The sequence below is a fragment of the Rana temporaria genome, chromosome 2, assembly GCF_905171775.1.
Source record: "Rana temporaria chromosome 2, aRanTem1.1, whole genome shotgun sequence".
Classification (NCBI taxonomy): Eukaryota; Metazoa; Chordata; class Amphibia; order Anura; family Ranidae; genus Rana; species Rana temporaria.
Genome location: NC_053490.1, coordinates 239,937,635 through 239,956,145, shown reverse-complemented (window position 1 = coordinate 239,956,145; position 18,511 = coordinate 239,937,635). Strand labels below are relative to the sequence as shown.

The 18,511-nt window shown below is 47.9% G+C and overlaps 1 protein-coding gene across 4 annotated transcripts in view; it reads left to right on the top strand.

The window, feature by feature from the left end:
* NF1 (neurofibromin 1) overlaps positions 1-18,511 on the top strand; it is a 317,171-nt gene that overhangs the window by 84,344 nt on the left and 214,316 nt on the right. For all 4 annotated transcript variants that reach the window (XM_040336668.1, XM_040336666.1, XM_040336665.1 and 1 more), the window contains exon 11: positions 1,853-1,927. In XM_040336668.1, coding sequence (XP_040192602.1) covers positions 1,853-1,927 — 75 coding nt within the window. The remainder of the gene's footprint in view (positions 1-1,852; positions 1,928-18,511) is intronic.

The following is an 18,511-nucleotide window of genomic DNA, read 5'->3' as shown; positions in this document are numbered from 1 at the left end:
GGAGACGGGACTTCATATTACAGATGCCACAGAGTAAACAGTAGATTCTCCTGTATGTAATATGACAGCACTTGTTCCCCCCTCCCTGTCCCGTCCGAGGCAGCGCCGATAAATACAGTATATATCCAAATTACCAGGGGGGCCACATTTAACTGGAACGGGGGCCGCAACTGGCCCCCGGGCCAGACTTTGGACATGCCTGCTTTTAATTGGTAAATCCAATATACTTCTAATTTGAATACCCCTCTGACTTTGGGTTCTCCCCTCCAATGGGGGACAAATTTGTCTATAATTTGAAAACTTGTGCCCTCCAACTTTTTATTGTGTCGTTCCAAATAATGCCTAGGCACCGTATGGTTGGTGCGACCTTTCAGAATCTTGGTGACATGTTCACCTACCCTTGTGGAAAAGCTCTGTATGGTGCGACCAACGTACTGTTTCCCACAAGGGCAGGTGATAAGATAGACAATATTAGTTGTAGCGCATGTGAAAAAATGTCTCATGGGGTATTCTACTCCTGTGTATGTGGATTTGAAACAGATAGTTTTCTTTTTTCCACATATATTGTTGACACAGACTGAGCATCTTCTGCAGGGATGATACCCCTTGGAGAGGGGAAAAAGAGGGTTTAGTGGGGGGGATCTGTAATATTTGGGGCAATCTGGTTTCTCAATGAGGTAGCTCCCCTGTAAATCCAGCGTGGACCGCGAGTGAGGGCCTCAAAACATTGTCGCTTTTCAAAACTTTCCAGTGTTTTGCAATAATTCCTTTTAATTTGCTTGTACTGGGTCGAGAAGGTGGTAAAGAAGGAATTTTTGAATCTAGATTCCTGTGCCGTTTTTTGTGGTTCGGTCGATCATAGTTATTCTATCGATCTCCCTATCCACATCCTGTCCAGAGTATCCTTTTCCAAAAACCTCTGTTTCAGGATTTGTGCCTGTACTTGAAAGTCACCAATGTTCGAGCAGTTGCGCCTGATACGTAGCAACTGACTTCTAGGTACTGAGGTCAGCCAGGCAGGATGGTTTTTATATCAACATAACCCACTTGTCAAGATTTAAGGAGCTGTGTTCGTCCATGGACTCAGAGAAAAGGATTTTACGGTGAGTTAATTTATGTTTTTGGTTACAGTTTGTATTGTTGTGGTAATATAATCAGGAGGGGGAACCACCTCAAGTGCATAGAAGACTGTATTATTCCAATTTTGAGAGTTAAAGCGGGGGTTCACCCTATCGACGGGAAAAAAAAAAAAAAAATTTCTTTTACCTTTAAATCAGGCATTGTAGCGCGAGCTACAGTATGCCTGTCCCGAATTTTTCCCCCCCATACTCACCTTGTAGTCGTCCATCGAAGATACCGGGGAATGGGCGTGCCTCTGGAGACGGAGGATGATTGACGGCCGGCTCTGGCGCGTCACGCTTCTCCGGAAATAGCCGAAATAGGCTTGGTCTTCACGACGCGTGCGCATAGCCTGTGCGCACGCGCCGTGAAGAGCCGAGACCTACTCCGGCTGTCTTCGGGGAGAGTGACGTGCCAGGGCCGGCCGTCAATCATCCTCCCTCTCCATAGGCACGCCCATTCCCCGCGGGAGCCGAAATCTATGATGGACGACTACGAGGTGAGTACGGGGTTAAAAAAATCGGGACAGGCATACTGTAGCTCGCGCTACAATGCCTGTCTCGATGGTAACATCAAGTACGAGAGGGTGAACTACCGCTTTAAGGGCAGTTTGTAATTTCCTAATATACATGTACATTTTTTTTGAATTATCGTTTTTTTTGCTTTTAAAAGTGCTTTGAATTTTATTTTCTAAGGCTACTCTTTTGTTCTTTCCCTTGTTTTTCTTTCATAGATTTGCTTGGCACAGTCCTCGCCATCAACATTTCATTATGTTCTGGTGAATTCTCTGCACCGAATTATCACAAATGTAAGTATGCAGTAGTTGCTGCTTATTTATGATTAATGTCCTTGGGAGAATGACTAAAAATGCTACACCAAGTAAAGAGTTTCAGATATCTCTACTGAAGCATTAACATTACATTATCGGTATGACAGGAACCTTTAATAGGTGACTTGTTTTGCACTAAATTCAGCGCATACTCAAACCTCATATGAGGCGTTAACTTTTTTTCAAAATGTAGCTTTATTTTTGTTGCCCAAAAAATTAAAACCGCAGAGGTGATCAAATACCACCAAAAGAAAGCTCTATTTGTGGGAAAAAAAGGACGCCAATTTTGTTTGGGAGCCATGTCGGTTAAAGCGACACAGTGCCGAATGGCAAAAAGTGGCCTGGTCATTGACCAGCAAAATGGTCCAGGGCTGAAGTGGTTAAAATGCAAATCAATTTAAAACTTTTTTTTTGTTGGGTATTTTTGTTCTGTCTCTAGCTGTTAAAATAAACCTACCATTATTATCATAGACTGATCATTTCTTTGTCAGTGGGCAAATGTACAAAATCAGCAGGGGATCAAATACTTTTTTCCTCTCACTGTAGGTCAACTGTGATATCCTGTCGTTTTCTGTTACACAGCACTCTGCTTTTCAGGTCAGTCTGGTATATCGTGGAATTCCTTGTTGGGGCATTGGTACTAGACCTATGGCAGTTTCTCCTCACCATGGTCTTGGTTTACTAAACCTGGAGGCTGTTAAATATTTTTCTCCCAAGCATCTTCCAGGACAGCCCATGAGACCTTTAAGACCTAGGGCTCCTCCTACCAGTATGTCAGTATTAGTGTTTCCTCCGGACGGAGGGTAACATATTTCCTGGAACCTGGTCTCGTGAGCAGGGGCTCTAATGGCTGATTGAGGGTAATTTCAACTAACCTCTTCCTTGGCAGTATCTCCCCCGGTGGAGGTTGGTAGAATCTGCTGTTCTCTGTACCTGGCCAGGACCGGTGGGGGGGCGTAGAGCCCATAGCGGTGGTTGCAGTGCGGCAGGTGGCGTCCTATCCCTACAGACAGCGAGGCTGGTTTATGCAGGGGAATGAGGAAGCCACGGAGCTTGCAAGGGCGGAGCTTCTGCGCTCCAAGCTGCCCACAGGAAGATCCCGCGAGGGTCACTTCCAGGTCGTGTGACGTCATCGGGCGCCTGGAGACGTTTGTTTCGGTCTCCATAAACGGCATGAACAGGGGATGCTGGCTTGCTGGTGATTTTTGGTGGAAGCAGCAGAGGCTGTGGATGACCAGAGGGACAAATTGATTCTCCTGCAGTACCTACACAGGCAGCAGATGCGGTCTACAACACCAGCACCTCTTCGGTAAGCCTGGAGTGTTTGTTCTGCCACTCTTGCTATCCTGGTAAGTGTTTTTACCTCCCCCTCCCAATCATAAAATTCTGGTGTTAGGGGACACATTTTTCTTCCTCCTGCACGTGATGTTATGGAGTGTTTTGTGGTTTGGGTTTTTATTGTGGGTCATTTGTTTTGTCTTACAGGCCAAGACACAGGACAAGGCCCAAGCGCAGCCACATAAAAGAAAATGTGCAGTTTGCGGAAACAAACTGAGCCCCAGTGAGGCATGACCCAGTAGCCTCCTGTCAAAAAAAATGCTGACTTCGGTCAGAGATGAGCTTACGTCTACTTTTAGCTCTTTTTTTTTTTTATATAATCTTTATTTTCAAAATAAGTTTTTGCATAGGAAAAACAGGCATACAGTTGTAATGTCGGCCAACATGGCCCAGCAATTAGAATACAGGCAATGTAACAGTCCCCTGGCATGTCAATAGGGGTCCTGTCCCGGGCTGTCAAGCGAAGCATATGTGGCAAAAAGTGTCTCCGGGGCGTGCCTACACCTGGAAGCGCGGCCTGGGGAATAGTGAACAGCATATGTAGGACATGTTCTGAGCTATAACCATAGTGGATCTACCCACCCGCACCACCTAAGCACACCCCGGAAAGGAGGTAAGTCCCTCCATCTGTCAGGATAATCAAAAACAAGCCTCTGCGCCTCGGACCCTCATGCCATGGGGGAGCTAAGGAAGGGAAAAACAAAAAAGGGGGACTCATACAGTAAGGGAGGGGAAAGGTGGAAAGGGGAGGGGGTAACTTCCGGTACATGTGCATCGACATCAAAAAGGCATTAAATAAACTATAGTGTTTCCATTATGGCTCTAACAGCCCACTGCAGCATCATCAGGGTCCCTAGCGGCCCTCCCCCCTCCTGCCCTGGGCCCCCTTCCAGAGGGGGACACCCCCTGGGGGGGCCCAGGCACAGGCAGCTCCTCAGGTCCTACATAGTGTATCCAAGTCGCCCATATCGAGTAGAATTTATCGTATTTGTCTTTGCACTGCGCCATCCACTTCTCTGCCTCCATAATTTTGTTCACCATACACACCCACTCCGAGCGGGTCGGTACTGTGGGCGTCTTCCAATGTATCGGAATCAGCCGTCTGGCCGCATTGAGCAAATGGGGCAGTGCAGATTTGCAATATTGGCTGACCGGGACCGTAGGGAAGTGAAGCAGGGACTCCAAGGGAGAGTCCGGAAGCGCCACATCCAAGATCAATTTGACCTGGGCATGTACATCCTGCCAGAAGGGGCACAGTTTGGGGCACTCCCACCAAATGTGCAGGAAGGTGCCCCTCTGGCCACACTCCCGCCAACATGCATCCGAAAGGGAGGGGTATATCTGAGCAAGTCTAGTTGGGACCCTATACCATCTGGTGAGGACCTTGTAGCTATTTTCTTGCATCCTTGTATCAACCGTGCTCGAGTGCGTTAGTCTGTATAGGTGGTCCAGCTGCGGCTTAGTGAAGTTGTGTTGCAGGTCCCTCTCCCACTCCCCTATGAACCTGGGCTTCCCATCCTCCCGTAGGGAGTATATCAGGGCATATAGCACAGAGATGGCATGGGGGACAGCCTCCCGGGCCATACAGAGGCGCTCGAAGGGGGACGCCTGTGTTGGTGACCTGACCCTCTGGGGTAGAGTTGTGAGAAAATGGCTGAGTTGCCGGTAGCGCCACTCATCCATTAGGAAGGGACCATATTGCTCCCTCAGCGTGGCCAGGGGCAGCAGCCCCCGGTCCTGGACAAATCTCCCGCATCTGGACTCCCCATCCTCCGCCCACGTCCGAAAAAAGGATGGGTGTTCCCCGGGAGCGAACCAAGGGAAGCCCCCCAGGGGTGCCAGCGGGGAAGTCGGCAAAGCCAGCCTCCCCGTCTTATTTAAGGCATCCCAGATCGCTAGAGCGTGGACGGCAAAAGGGGACACCAGCCCCGACAGGCCCCTATGTTCTCCAGGCACCCACGGGGCGTGGGACAGATTACGCCCCGCCAGGAACTTGTCCAAGGGCACCCACACCTTGTGCTGGACCCCATGGTTCCAATCCAAAATGCGTTGAAGGGCTATCGATTCATAGTACCTCTTCACCACAGGGACCCCCAACCCGCCTGCAGATTTAGGGCGTTGCAGAATGCGAAGGGCCAACCGGGGGCACTTCCCACTCCAGATATATTGGATGAACAGACTGTTGAGGCTTGAGAAGAAGGCCCCGGGCAGCGCAATCGGGACCATCTGTAGGAGAAACAAAATTCTGGGGAGCACATTCATTTTCAGCACACTGACCCGGCCCATCCATGAGAAGGCCGCCTTATCCCACCTCTTTAGGTCCACCCTGATGGCTGAGAGCAGCGGGGCGTAATTACACTCATACAACTGAGTGCAGCTCATTGGTAGTTGAACTCCCAGATACTTCAGGGACGACTGGCACCACGTGAATGAGAAGGAGGCCTGCAGCTGTGCACGTAAATCCGGGGGAATGGTCAGAGATAGGATCTCAGACTTGGCATAGTTTATCTTAAAGTTAGATAAGAGGTTAAACTCTGCCAGCTCCGCCATGATGTTGGGCAGGGACAGCAGAGGTTCAGACACGTAGAACAGCACGTCGTCCGCATAAGCGGACAACTTATGTTCCCTCGGGCCAACCGTAAAACCCCTGATATTGCTATTGAGGCGAATCCGGCTGAGCAGCGGTTCAAGCGTCAAAGCAAACACCAGGGGTGACAGCGGGCATCCCTGCCGTGTCCCATTGCTAATCGGAAAAGGGTCCGACAATAGGCCGTTCACCTTAACTCTGGCGGATGGGGAGCTATACAGTGAGGATATCCAGGCCAGCATATTAGGCCCCAGGCCAAGTTTGGTCAAAACTATGTTCATGTACGTCCAGTCCACCCGGTCAAATGCCTTCTCGGCATCAGTTGAAAGCAAAAGGCACGGTTGTGGGGCCACCTGCGACTCCACCCAGTGGATCAGCTGGAGTGCCCTATTCGCGTTGTCTCTCGCTTCCCTGCCCATAACAAAGCCAGTTTGGTCCGGGTGGACAACAGACGGGAGAACCGGCTTAAGCCTATTGGCCAATATTTTGGCCAAAATCTTAACGTCGGTGTTCAGAAGCGATATGGGTCTATAGCTACCCGGTAAGGAGTGGTCCTTCCCTTCTTTCGGCAAGACCGAAATATGGGCCAGCAGCGCCTCAGGTGGCATAGCCGTGCCGGAGGCCAGTGCCGTAAAGTACTTGCACATAGGTCCCGACAGTACCTCTAGATATTTTTTATAATATGTATTAGTATAGCCGTCAGGGCCAGGGCTCTTCCCGTTAGGGAGATCCTTCACTACCGCCCGAATCTCAGCGACGGTAATGGGGGCGTCGAGTTGTTTGCCCACAGAGGCTTCCAGCTGTGGGAGTTGCGCCTCCTCCAGGTATTGGTGTATTCTAGCGGCCCGTTGCGATTCAGATATGCCAGGCAGCGTATCAGGCAGGTGATAAAGCTGGGCATAGAAATCCCGGAACTCCGCCGCTATCTTAGACGAATGAACCGCCAACGCGCCCGTCGCTGTTTTTAATTTGTGTACATGTCCCGCGTCCCGTTGGCCTCTAAGGGCCCGCGCCAACATCCTTCCACATTTGTTGCCGAATTCGTAGAATTTGTGGGTCATGTAACGCAGCCGCGCCCTAATCTTAGAATCCAATAAGTCAGCCAAGTCCCGGCGGAGGGAGGCCAGCTCCACCGCCAGTGCCGGGGTGACGTTTTTCTTGTGTGTGAGCTCTGCTACACGAAGTTTAGCTAATAGGGTCTGTAGTTCACCCTCCCTAACCTTCTTGAGCCTAGCCCCCTGTGAGATCAGCTCTCCCCGCACCGCTGCCTTGTGGCCCTCCCACACGGATCCCATGCCTACCTCACCAACCGTGTTTTCTGCAAAGTACATGGAGATAGTATCGGAGACCTGTTTTTGGGCAACCGCATCATCTAGGATGCCGTCATTCAGGCGCCATGACCATGTCCGTGCCTCCACCGAAAGGGGACGCAGGGAGATGGACACCGGCGCGTGGTCGGAGATGGTGATGGAGCCAATAGTAGCCCCAGCCAAAGAGTCCAGGGAGAACTGATCCATCAACAGAAGGTCAATGCGTGTATATACATCGTGCGTGGCTGAGAAATAGCTTTAGTCCCTGTCCGTTGGGCGCAGCAGTCTCCAGCAGTCCACCAAATGGTGGGCCTGCAGAGACTTCCGGAAGCGCTTCAAAAAGGCGAATGAGTGTCCCGAGCGACCGGAGGACGTGTCCACCCGGGGGTCCGGGCACACGTTAAAGTCCCCCCCCAGGATGAGGTGCCCATCCCGGAAGGTAGACAGTGATTCCAGAACAGTGTCCAGAAAAGAAATCTGACCGCTGTTCGGGGCGTAAAGTGTAGCGAGGGTATATTTGCGGCCGGAGATGGAGCCCTTAACGAAAGCGAAGCGGCCATTGGGGTCTAGTTTTTGGTCCTCAACAATAAAAGGGCAATTTTTGTGGATCGCAATGGCCACCCCCCCCCCCCCGACTTAGGTCAGGGGGAATTGCCCAGGAACCACAGGGGGTAGAGGTGGGTGGGAAGGCGGGGGATCGAGTCAGTGCGGAAATGTGTCTCCTGCAAAAAAAGAACATGTGCCCCCGTGCGTTTCATCTCAAGCCACAACTTACTGCGTTTCATCGGTGAGCCCAGTCCACGAACGTTATAGGATACGACTTTCACATCAGCCATCTCAGATATTCAGGAACTGGACCTGGGAGAGACCCTTCACACAACCTCACCAGCAGACAGGTGCATACAGGAGCCACCGAACCTCTAAGGAGCCTAGGAAACAGAGCACGGTTATAACGGATGCCAAGTACCGGAAACAGGGGGGATGAGGAAGGAACAAGGAAAAAACATCCATAAAAACATAAACCATAAAACAACAACAAAAAAAACCATAATGCCCTATGGGCATAACTTAGTGCAATATCACTCCTGGTCGGGGATCCCACCCGCCTCCCAAAAAGGGGGAAGCGGCGGGGATCAGCGAGCAGAGGTTGTCCCCAAAAAGGGAGCATGACTCCAATGGAGTCGGCCTACTGGGGGGTTAGTGACGAGGCACCGAGAGAGCGAAGCCCGTCCAGTGGCCCGCAAGTATCGCTCAAATTAGTGTCAACCCCTGAGCCCAGGGGAGACTAATATTATAACGGCAGTCAGGGGGGAATATCATCCAGCATATATCAGCAGCAAAAAATAGAAGAAAGAGCAAATCTGATGCCAGGAACAGTAGAAGCCACAGTTCATCCGGCAATGCCATCAGACAGACATCAATCGGTAGTGAGGATAGAAGAAAGCATCACCGGGGGCCAGAGGTCCCTGAGGCCACAGTTCACGCCTCTCCTTGCGGGGAATGGGGGAGCGGGGTGTGCCCAGGTGGACCCCTCCTGGGGCCGCGGCGGCGGTTGTTGCGGCGGCGGACCTGTTGCCACTGTCCAGGGCGAGTAGGTGGTGGTATATCTGGTGAGGCCCTCCAATCCGGGATATTTATGCGGGGGAGCCCCAGAGATTCCAGGAATCGGGGTAAGTCCTCCTTGGTGCGTAGGGTATGTGACTGGCCATCTTTTGTAGCCGACAGGCTAAATGGGAAGCCCCACCGGTAGGTCAGCTGGGCGTCTTGGAGAGCCCCCAAAAGGGGTTTTAGTGCCCTGCGTTGCATCAACGTGCGTCTGGACAGGTCCGGAAAAAAGGTCAGCTGCGCGCCATCAAAGTCCACGTGCCGAACTCCCCTGACCTGGGCCATAATACGCTCCTTGAGGGAGTACTTATGTAACTTACATATAATGTCCCGGGGTTTATCCGGATCTTCTGAGGGGGGGCGTAGGGCACGATGTGCCCGGTCTATTTCAATAAAATCAGGGGCTTGGCGGCCAAGAATTTGTTTAAAGACCCCCTGTAAGGTGGGAACAATCTCCCTCGGGCCTGTCGCTTCAGGTAGGCCTCTGATGCGAATATTCACCCTGCGGCTTCTGTTTTCAAAATCGTCCATTTGATCTAGCAGGGCCTCAAGCCTGCGGTCCTGCATCTTACAGTGTTCAGTGAGTGCCTGCAGGGTTGGGGTGGTTTCTTCCCATTGTGCTTCCAGGGCCTCCACTCTGCCTCCCAGGTGGGCTGTGTCAGTCTGCAGATCTGTAATGTCCTGCCTCAGGGCCTTCTCCATCTTATGGGCAAAGCGCTCCAGATCAGCCTTGGTGGGGAGAGATAGAATATGGGAGCGGATGTCCTTATCCTCCCAGGGGTCCCCTCCATTCCCCCGCTCATCAACGCTTTCAGAGCCGGAGGTGGACGGGGATCGAGGCTGGGTGGAAGCCTGAACGTGCGGGGAGATGATGGGGGAAGAAGGCCTGGCAGCGTGGGAGCCGGGCGCCATCTTGGCTGCGCCTGCCGTCTCACCTCCGGTCCCAAAGAAGGCATCCAAGGATCCGGAGTTTCCCCGTGGTGTCCGCTGAGGCTGCGGGGATGACTTGCGCTTCGGTGGCATCTTTTCAGAGCAAAAATCCCCCCTGGAAGTCGCCGTGTGTGCCGAGTAGAGCGCGGGTCTCACGGAGCTCAGAGAGAGCACGTCTTCACTCGCTCATGCCGCGGCCACGCCCCTTTACTTTTAGCTCTTTTAAAGATCTAATTGACAAGTTTCAGGCTCCTCCACAGGGTACATCCTCAAATAGAAAAGCTTCAGTTGTTAGCGCTCCGCAGCAGAGTGTAGAGAGTGAAGACTAGATCTACCCGTTCTTCTCCAGAAGTATCAAGGTCAGATACAGGGCCCAGGGATAGAGAATCCTCTAGGGGCTCAAGGTTCAAGTTATCTTTGGAAGAAGTAGAGAGCTTTTAATAAGTTATCTATACAACTCGATGGATTAGGTGGAGGTACAATTGTCTAAACATGACCTTATGTACAAAGGTTTGCACAAAAAGAAATCTAAAGTCTTTCCTGTGCACAGTTCCCTCCTTGATACTATCAAGCTGGAGTGGGAAAATCCAGAGAAAATCTTTATTTTCTGGTAACCTAAAAAGGTTTCCATTTGATGAGGATACAGCGCAGCTGTGGAACAAAAATCCAAAGTTGGACGCACCTCTTTCAAAGGTTTCAAAAACTTCGGACCTGGCGTTTGATGATATGGGCACGCTTATGGACAAGGAAGGAGGTATCCTCCTTCACAGGGCCTGGGATTCAGCTATTTGGAATCTTAAACCGGCTCTGGCCTCCACTTGTGTAGCCAGAAACTTGAAAGAATGGCTGGCACAAATACAAACTCATCTGTTGGCAGGTACCTCTAGGGAGGAGATTCTAAGATCCTTTCCTCTCCTTTTTAGTGCCATGAGGTTTTTAGCTGATTTTTCCGCAGAGTTTGTAAGAATGACAGCCAGGACTTTAGTCTTTAGTGGACTCAGCCAGAAGGAGCCTTTGGCTTAAAACCTTGTCAGGTGATGCAGCCTCTAAATTGCACCTATGTGGGCTTCCTCTAACAGGGGATCATCATTTTGGCCCAGATCTGCAGGAGGCACTGGAACGTACGGCCGATAGAAAAAAGGCCTTTCCAGAAAACAAGAAAAGGCAGACAGGCAGAATTTTTTTTCGTGGCCAAAGCAGGCAGCAAAGTCCTAGAGAAAAGGACAACAGGCCCAAGAAACAATGGACTGGGCACAAGGGCAGAGGTAGAGGGGTGTTTTATGTAACAAACCTCAACAGCCCGTCAAGCCACAGTGACCAGCATCTTCCAGTGGGAGGAAGATTGAGGGCCTTTCTCCTACAGTGGGCAGCAGTCACCTCAAATCCCTTCATCCTGGATCTAATGGCAAACGGGTACTGGCTGGAATTCTCTTGCCAACCACCAGAGTGACTATTGATCACCTCCCCTCCCAAAGATCGTGAAAAAGCGAGGGCTCTGGGTCTCCAAATAGGAGACTTGCTAGATCAGAAAGTCCCGATTCCTGTTCCCCGCTCAGATCAGAGCAAAGGGTTTTATTCCCATATTTTTGTTATCAGAAAGCTGTCGGGAAAGTATCGGCTTATTCTGAATCTTCGGTCTCTAAACCTATCGATCAGATACAAGCACTTCTGTATGGAGACAGTGTTCACAATCTAAAGCCTGCTTTACCCAAACTGCTTCATGGCCACTTTTAATTTAAGGGATGCTTATCTGCATGTCCCGATCCATCCAGCATTCCAAAGATTCTTGAGAATGGCAGTCAAAATGGGAACAGAAATTCTGCACTTTGTTTCAAGCCATCCCCTTCGGTCTGTCCTCAGCCCCACACATTTTCACAAGTGTTGGGGGGAGGTGCTGGCTCCGCTAAGGTTAAAGGCGATGGCTATCATCCCTTACCTGGACGACCTCCCAATAGTGGCGGAGTCTTACCAAAAAGAGGATCACGACGGACGCAAGTTCCTGGGGATGGGGAGCCCACCTCAGCGACAAAGTCGCACAGGCAAAATGGTCCTTGAGGGAAGCAAAAGCTTAATGGAACCATTAGGGTTGTCCAGATACCGATACCAGTATCGGGACCGATACCGAGTATTTGCGGGAGTACTCGTACTCGCGCAAATCCCCCCGATACCTAAATAGAATACTCCCCCCCCCCCTTCCCCCCCACCGCTGCCGCCGCATCGCGCCGCCGCATCGAGGGACATGGCTAGAGGGACATTGCTGCATATGTGAGGGACATGGCTAGAGGGACATGGCTGCATATGTGGGGGACATGGCTGCATTTGGGGACACATTTAAAAAAAGTATCGGTATTCGGTATCGGCGACTACTTGAAAAAAAGTATCGGTACTTGTACTCGGTCCTAAAAAAGTGGTATCGGGACAACCCTAGGAACCAGAGAGAGCTTCTAGCGGTTCAGAGAGCCCTGCAAGTTTTTCATCCGGAAATCAGGGGTCACAATCTCCATATCCTATCCGACAACATCGCGATGGTCGTGTACCTCGACAAACAGGGAGGCACGAGGAGTCGGATTCTTCAATTGATTGCCCAGGAAATTTTGTCATGGGCAGAAGAGAATCAAGCCTCAATTACAGCAGTGCACCTGAAGGGGACGCAAAACTATCTGGCAGACCATCTCAGTCGCCACAAGGTGGAGCCAGACAATTTGTCGCTTCATCCAGAGGTATTTGCGGAGATCACGACAAATGGGGTTGTCCCGAAGCAGATCTGTTCGCAAATCAGGACAAACTGCAAGACAGAGTTCTTTTCTTTAAACCCAGCAGATCAATCACTGAGGATCGATGCTCTGGCGAATCTGTGGCCATTCGACCTCTGCTACGCCTTCCCGCCGATCAGACTTATTCCGGAAGTTCTCTGAAAGTTTCTCCTAAAAGAAACAGACCTTATTCTGATCGCCCCTTTTTGGCCCAAGAGGCCATGGTTTTCCCTGCTACAGACTCTGGTCTCGGAGCCTCCACTGAGGCTTCAGAAAAGAGGACTTGCTATCACAGGGTCCAGTATCACACCCACAGGTGGTTTCCTTAAACTTGACGGCTTGGTATCTGAAGAAAAGATACTGAGGGTTCAGGGGTTTTCTGACAAAGTAATCAAGACTCTGGTGAATTTCAGAAAACCAGTCACTAGAGCCATATATTCCAAAGTTTGGAAAAAGTTTTAATTCGTGGTTATCTGAAAACCAACGATTAACACATGATGTTCCTTCTATTTTGGATTTTTTTCAAGAGGGTGTTGACAAGGGTCTTTCAGTTAGTACCTTAAAGGTACAGGTGGCAGCCATCATTGTTTTCCTCCAGTTTTCTCTTCTGGAAAATAACACGGTAGCTAGATTTTTCAAATCCATTTCTAGGGCCAGGCCAGTAGTGGTGAGAAAGTTGTCCAACTTGGGACCTGTCCCTGGTGCTTCAAACTCTGGTAGAGTTTCCTTTTGAGCCCCTAAAGGATATTTCTATTAAGTTACTTACTTTTTTGGTAGCAATTACCTCAGCTCGTAGAGTAAGCGAAGTTGCAGGCCTCATCAGGGAGCTGTTCCTCACGATTTTGAGGATCGAGTTGTTTTAAAAACGGATCCAGGTTTTTTGCCTAAGGTGGCCAGTACATTCCACAAATCGCAGGACAGTGTACTGCCATCCTTTTGTAGTTCGCCACAGGGCGACCAAGAAAGAAAGTTTTGTTTTTTAGATGTGAGAAGGATCCTTATCTATCTAGAGGTCACCAAGACTTTTAGGAAAATAGACACTTTATTTGTCCCTTTTTCAGGTACGCACAGGGGTAAGAGTGCATCTAAAGCCACATTGCCTAGATGGATAAAGCAAGCCATCTCGGAAGCTTACAAGATTAGAGAAGTTGCTCCACCTTTTGTCACTGCGCATTCAACAAGAGCCTTGTCTGCGTCTTGGGCGGAGAGGGCTGGTGCCTCACCGGAACAAATTTGCAAGGCTGCCACATGGTCCAGTTATTCGACCTTCATTAAACATTATCGCCAGGATCTCCAATCTGCTCAGGAGCAGGCGTTTGGTCGAAAGGTCCTTCAGGCAGTTGTCCCACCCTAGACTGGTAAGTTATGGCTCATCGTCTCATGGGCCATCCTGGAAGACGCTTGGGAGAAAAGCTGAGTTAGACTTACCGGTAACTCCTTTTCTCAGAGTCCCTTCACGGAGGAAAAATGGAGATCAATGCATCTCTATGGAGAAATGGATGATTATCTATTTACATCCGTTTCCGTCGACCTCCATTTTTTTGGAACAGATCGAAGCCCTATTTTTCTTCCGTTTAAAAAAAAAAAATGGATCTAATGAAAAATGGATGTAAACGGACCAACAGCCTGTTTTTACGTTTTTTGCATTGGTAGTGGATATGGTAGCACCGATGCCGACACTAAGCATTTGCCCAAGTATCGGTACTGGCAAATGCGCCAATACCTTCAGGTTCACCTCTTTCATCTGTCAGCGTGATTCCCTGCTGACCGTTGAAATGTATACAAAAGAATTTCGCAGGCAGTCATTAGTTGTTAAGGAGCGGGGTCGCCGCGTCCTTAACACCCAATGACATTTCAGGTGGCAGTGTTGCCAAAAATTACTATAAATGCTAAGATAAGGTGCATCCAACGGTGAACTGAATGAATGTGCAAACAGTGCAGATAAGGTGACTCGGGTGCATAAATAAAATCACAACGTAAAGATAATATATGCAGTCGCAGTCCAATCATGTCCAATCAAAATGAATGACTGGACATAACTGATAAACAATGATGGATGAATAATCACATTGTATGAATGGTGGATGGAACCACAAGATTGTCCAATTGTTACACCGTGCAAATGGTGCAACTGCGACTTAGTCTAAGAGGTACAATTTAATCAAAAGAAATTACCGTAAGGTAATTTGCTAGCACACCTTCGGGTGTCACCATACACTGAAGATTCACCAACAAGTCACCTTGCCACCTGCTGATGTCATTTAGCACCCAGCACTTTACTCACACTTTGCAATTTCTTTTGATTAACTTGCATTACCTCTTGGAGACATCTGTGTGGGTTGCTGTCACCAAAAGTAGTACAGAAACTACTTTTGGCAATCTGTGTGGTGCCGCAAAGTTGGTGCATCGATTCGGATGATGCCTTTGGCCGCAATAGCCGCCAATTTGGCATGTGCTTTGAAAATTTTAAGTACAAAATCAGCATTTGCCACTAACCGGAAGTACCGTATTTATCGGCGTATAACACGCACCCTAACTTTAAGAGTGAAGTTTCAGGAAGAAAACTTTTCACACCCCCCTGTGTATAACACGCTGGCACAGTTTACCCTCTATTTTCAGGGTAATAAAGTGAGTGTTGTACGCCAATAAATACAGTAATTTCTACAGAGCTGCCTGCAGGATCAAACACTGTTGATTCTGCTTTCACTCCTGGAACCCTGCTGGGCTCATTTTATGAGTAACCATTTGGGTTGCACATTTTAGTCATGCACAACCTGATGAAAAGGCAGTTTTCCTGTGGAAGTGAGCAAATCCTCCAATTTAGAACCGAATCTGCCCTATGTGTAGAGATCAGCTTGACACAGAAGAGGATTGTGCCTTCAAGTATCAGCTTGGCAAGTATTTGATATTCCACCAGTGTTGATTCCTTTTGTTGTATCTGCGGAAGTACTTTCTACTGCAAGGGCAAGATCGTCCGATAATCTGATCGTTGGCACACAGCTTCTATAAAAAAATCAGATGATCAAGACCATGCATGCTCGGGAAAAAAAAAATCCAATACATTACATCACTTCCAAAAGTTGTATTCTGTGGTACGAGTGTTTTCGTAACGTTGGTAACCTATTGGTTTTCGAAACTCATTCATCCAATATTCTTATGTGTACGATGCTTAAAGTTATTGCAAAGTCTGTTTTTTTCCCCCCCTATTAAAATAACAAATGTTATACTTGTTAAACCCACTGTGAAGTGGGTTTTTACAGGGCAGCCTGGATCTTCCTCTTCTCAGGTCTCTGGCTGTAGCTCCCGGCACCTCAGTCCTGTTGTGTGCCCCCGCAGCAAGCATCTTGCTTTGGGGCACCTGAGCCGAGCTGCAGCTCTGTGTGTCTATTCAGACACAAAGCTGGGCCCCGCCCCTCACCTGATTGGCTAACTGAGATTGACAGCAGTGGGAGCCAATGGTGGCACTGCCGTGTTTCAGCCAATCGGGAGGGAGAGTCCCGGGCTGACTAGGCACTCGTCGACATCGCTGGATAGAGATAGGCCCCGGGTAAGTATTAGGGGGGCTGAGGGGGGCTGCTGTATACAGGGTTGTTTATCTTAATGCATTAGGATAAAAAAAAAATCTGAGTTTACAATCTTTTTAAGGTGCCCCCACCACATTATCTAGTGTAATCTGACGCAGAGATGCCTAATATTTCTAATTCTGTTAGGACTTACAGAAAACTTGTTGTTGTGTGCAGTCTCTCCCTTCATTAAAGGAGTATAAAACAAGTTGCTTTTCAGTTAGCAGTTGTTTCACCACAAAAAAAGACTGTTTATTTTTTAATTGAGGCTGTACATACCACTTTAAAATTGGAGAATCCCTCTACACTCCTCCTACCATGGTGTCTTGCTCCATAGACAAGTTCTCATAGACCTAAATGTTCAGTTACAATGCTTCCTCATTATTCACTAAATCAATTAATTTACATTTAGGGAGCATTGAGACAAATGGTTTCTTGCTCCTAAATATTTTTGGCCATTGTGGAGCATTTAAAAAAAACAATTGTCTGCTTCTCCCATAGCCGACACACCGGTGCCTTTTCTTAACAAACCTCTAAACCATTCCTGGAGAAGATACTCCTTCCTTTAATGGCCCCACTGATAAGAAATCGGAAACAATTTGTCCAGTTTACAGTTATTGAGAGGGAAAGCAAAAAAAAAATCGCATTTTGGGTTGATGTCAGAACACGTATAGAAGGAGTATCTTCTAATGGGGGACACTAGTCCTAGTGACCTTGGTGATGCACCAAGATTTCCTCACTTTTGGAGGGGTTTCCTCTCACTTCTGTTTTGGCTCTGGGACAGGAGGTGAAGGGAAAACACACCGCTTGAAAAATAATTTGTTCTCTTTCTATGAATAGTTTTGCTCAAACAGGATCTTCATTCTTGGGGGGGGGGGGGGGGGTGTGGAGTATCTTGCTTGCCCCCTCCCTTGGACTACAGTAGAGTCAGGACGCTCTCAACGTTGCAGATAGAAAAGGGAGCTGTGTGTTAATGGGCGTCCTGACTCTAGTGTAGTCCAAAGAAGGGGGTGAGCACGACACTCCACACCAGGGAGAAAGCCTCACATTACTGTGTGGAGTTAGACAGAAGATCAGGAAGCGAGGATTTCTCAGACGAAATAAGGACTTTTTAAAAGCAAAATTGAAGGATGAGGTAAGTGAAGGAGGACTGCACTAAGGTAAAGGAAGCTATTTAGGGGAATTTTTTTTTTTTTTTTTCTACCTTTACAACCCCTTTTAAAGGACCTTAGTTATATGTCAAAACTTTCAATAAGGAAATTAAGTCGGGAACGGACTAGGGCTGAAACAACTAATCGATTAATCGACAACGAATCGATTATGAAAATAGTTGTCAACTATTTTCATAATCGATTAATCAGGCAGTTGATTAGTTGGCCTGCATATAGAATGCATTATTTGTTTACATATCGGGAAATACAGTGCAGCACACATACAGCTCAGTACACCATCCATACATGTCACTAAGTGCCTGAGAATTTGTGAATGTGCAAGTGTGAGGAGCAATGCCTCATGGGACATGTAGTCCTGGGCAGGAAGTGAGTGGTTCATATTAACTCAATAGTACACAACACTTTTTTTTTTTTTTTTAAGATTATCCGATTAATCGAAACAATAATCGGCCAACTAATCGATTATAAAAATAATCGTTAGTCGCAGCCCTAGAAGGGACTGAATACTTCCACAGCACTGTTTAAAATTACTTTATGCAGTCATTCTACATAAACTAGTTTACTCTAGGGTCAACACAAGCATTGGACTTCTGTCTCCTGTTTCCATCGCTGAAAAAAATGATCTCACTGTAAGGAAGCTTTTAGAGTAATAGAACACAACAGGAAGTTATTTGGCCAGGGTGCTCTAAAGGTTTTTCATTTAGAATGCTTACACTGGTGTATTCAATACCACTGACTCATCAATTTGTTAACAACCTTCAGTGACAGAAATACGGATGAAGTGTACGAGTGTTTTGTTTTGGACATTGGTGGCAACGGGTAAAATAGTTAATATAGTAATTTTTATACAGGTTTAAAGACCATGTACGCTTTCCAATGTTTCTATTGTTTTAACTAGGTATTGGTGTAGTTATAGTCCCTGTGTCATTTTGTTTTTTTTGTCAAAAATTTATATCTCATGCTTACCCTTAAAAAAACAATTGATAATCAAAAAAGAAAGTAGGTGCTGCTACTTATAAACAAATCTAAATACTCAATCTTAAACATGCAAACAACAAATAAGTGCACAATCCTAAACATATTAAAATGTAAATGCTCAAAAGTAAAGTGTACACTTGTATTATCAAAAAAAAAAAATCCAATAAAATTATTGTCCATAGGTTCTCTTTGTGCAGACTTGTGAATATCCATGCTTTCATGTGGTGTTCTCTTAGACAAAAAGCTTTCTAAGCCTCTTCCCAGAAGGATGGATCCCAGATGATGGGGATCAAACACGCTTGGTTGTAATTGAAACTAACTGCGATG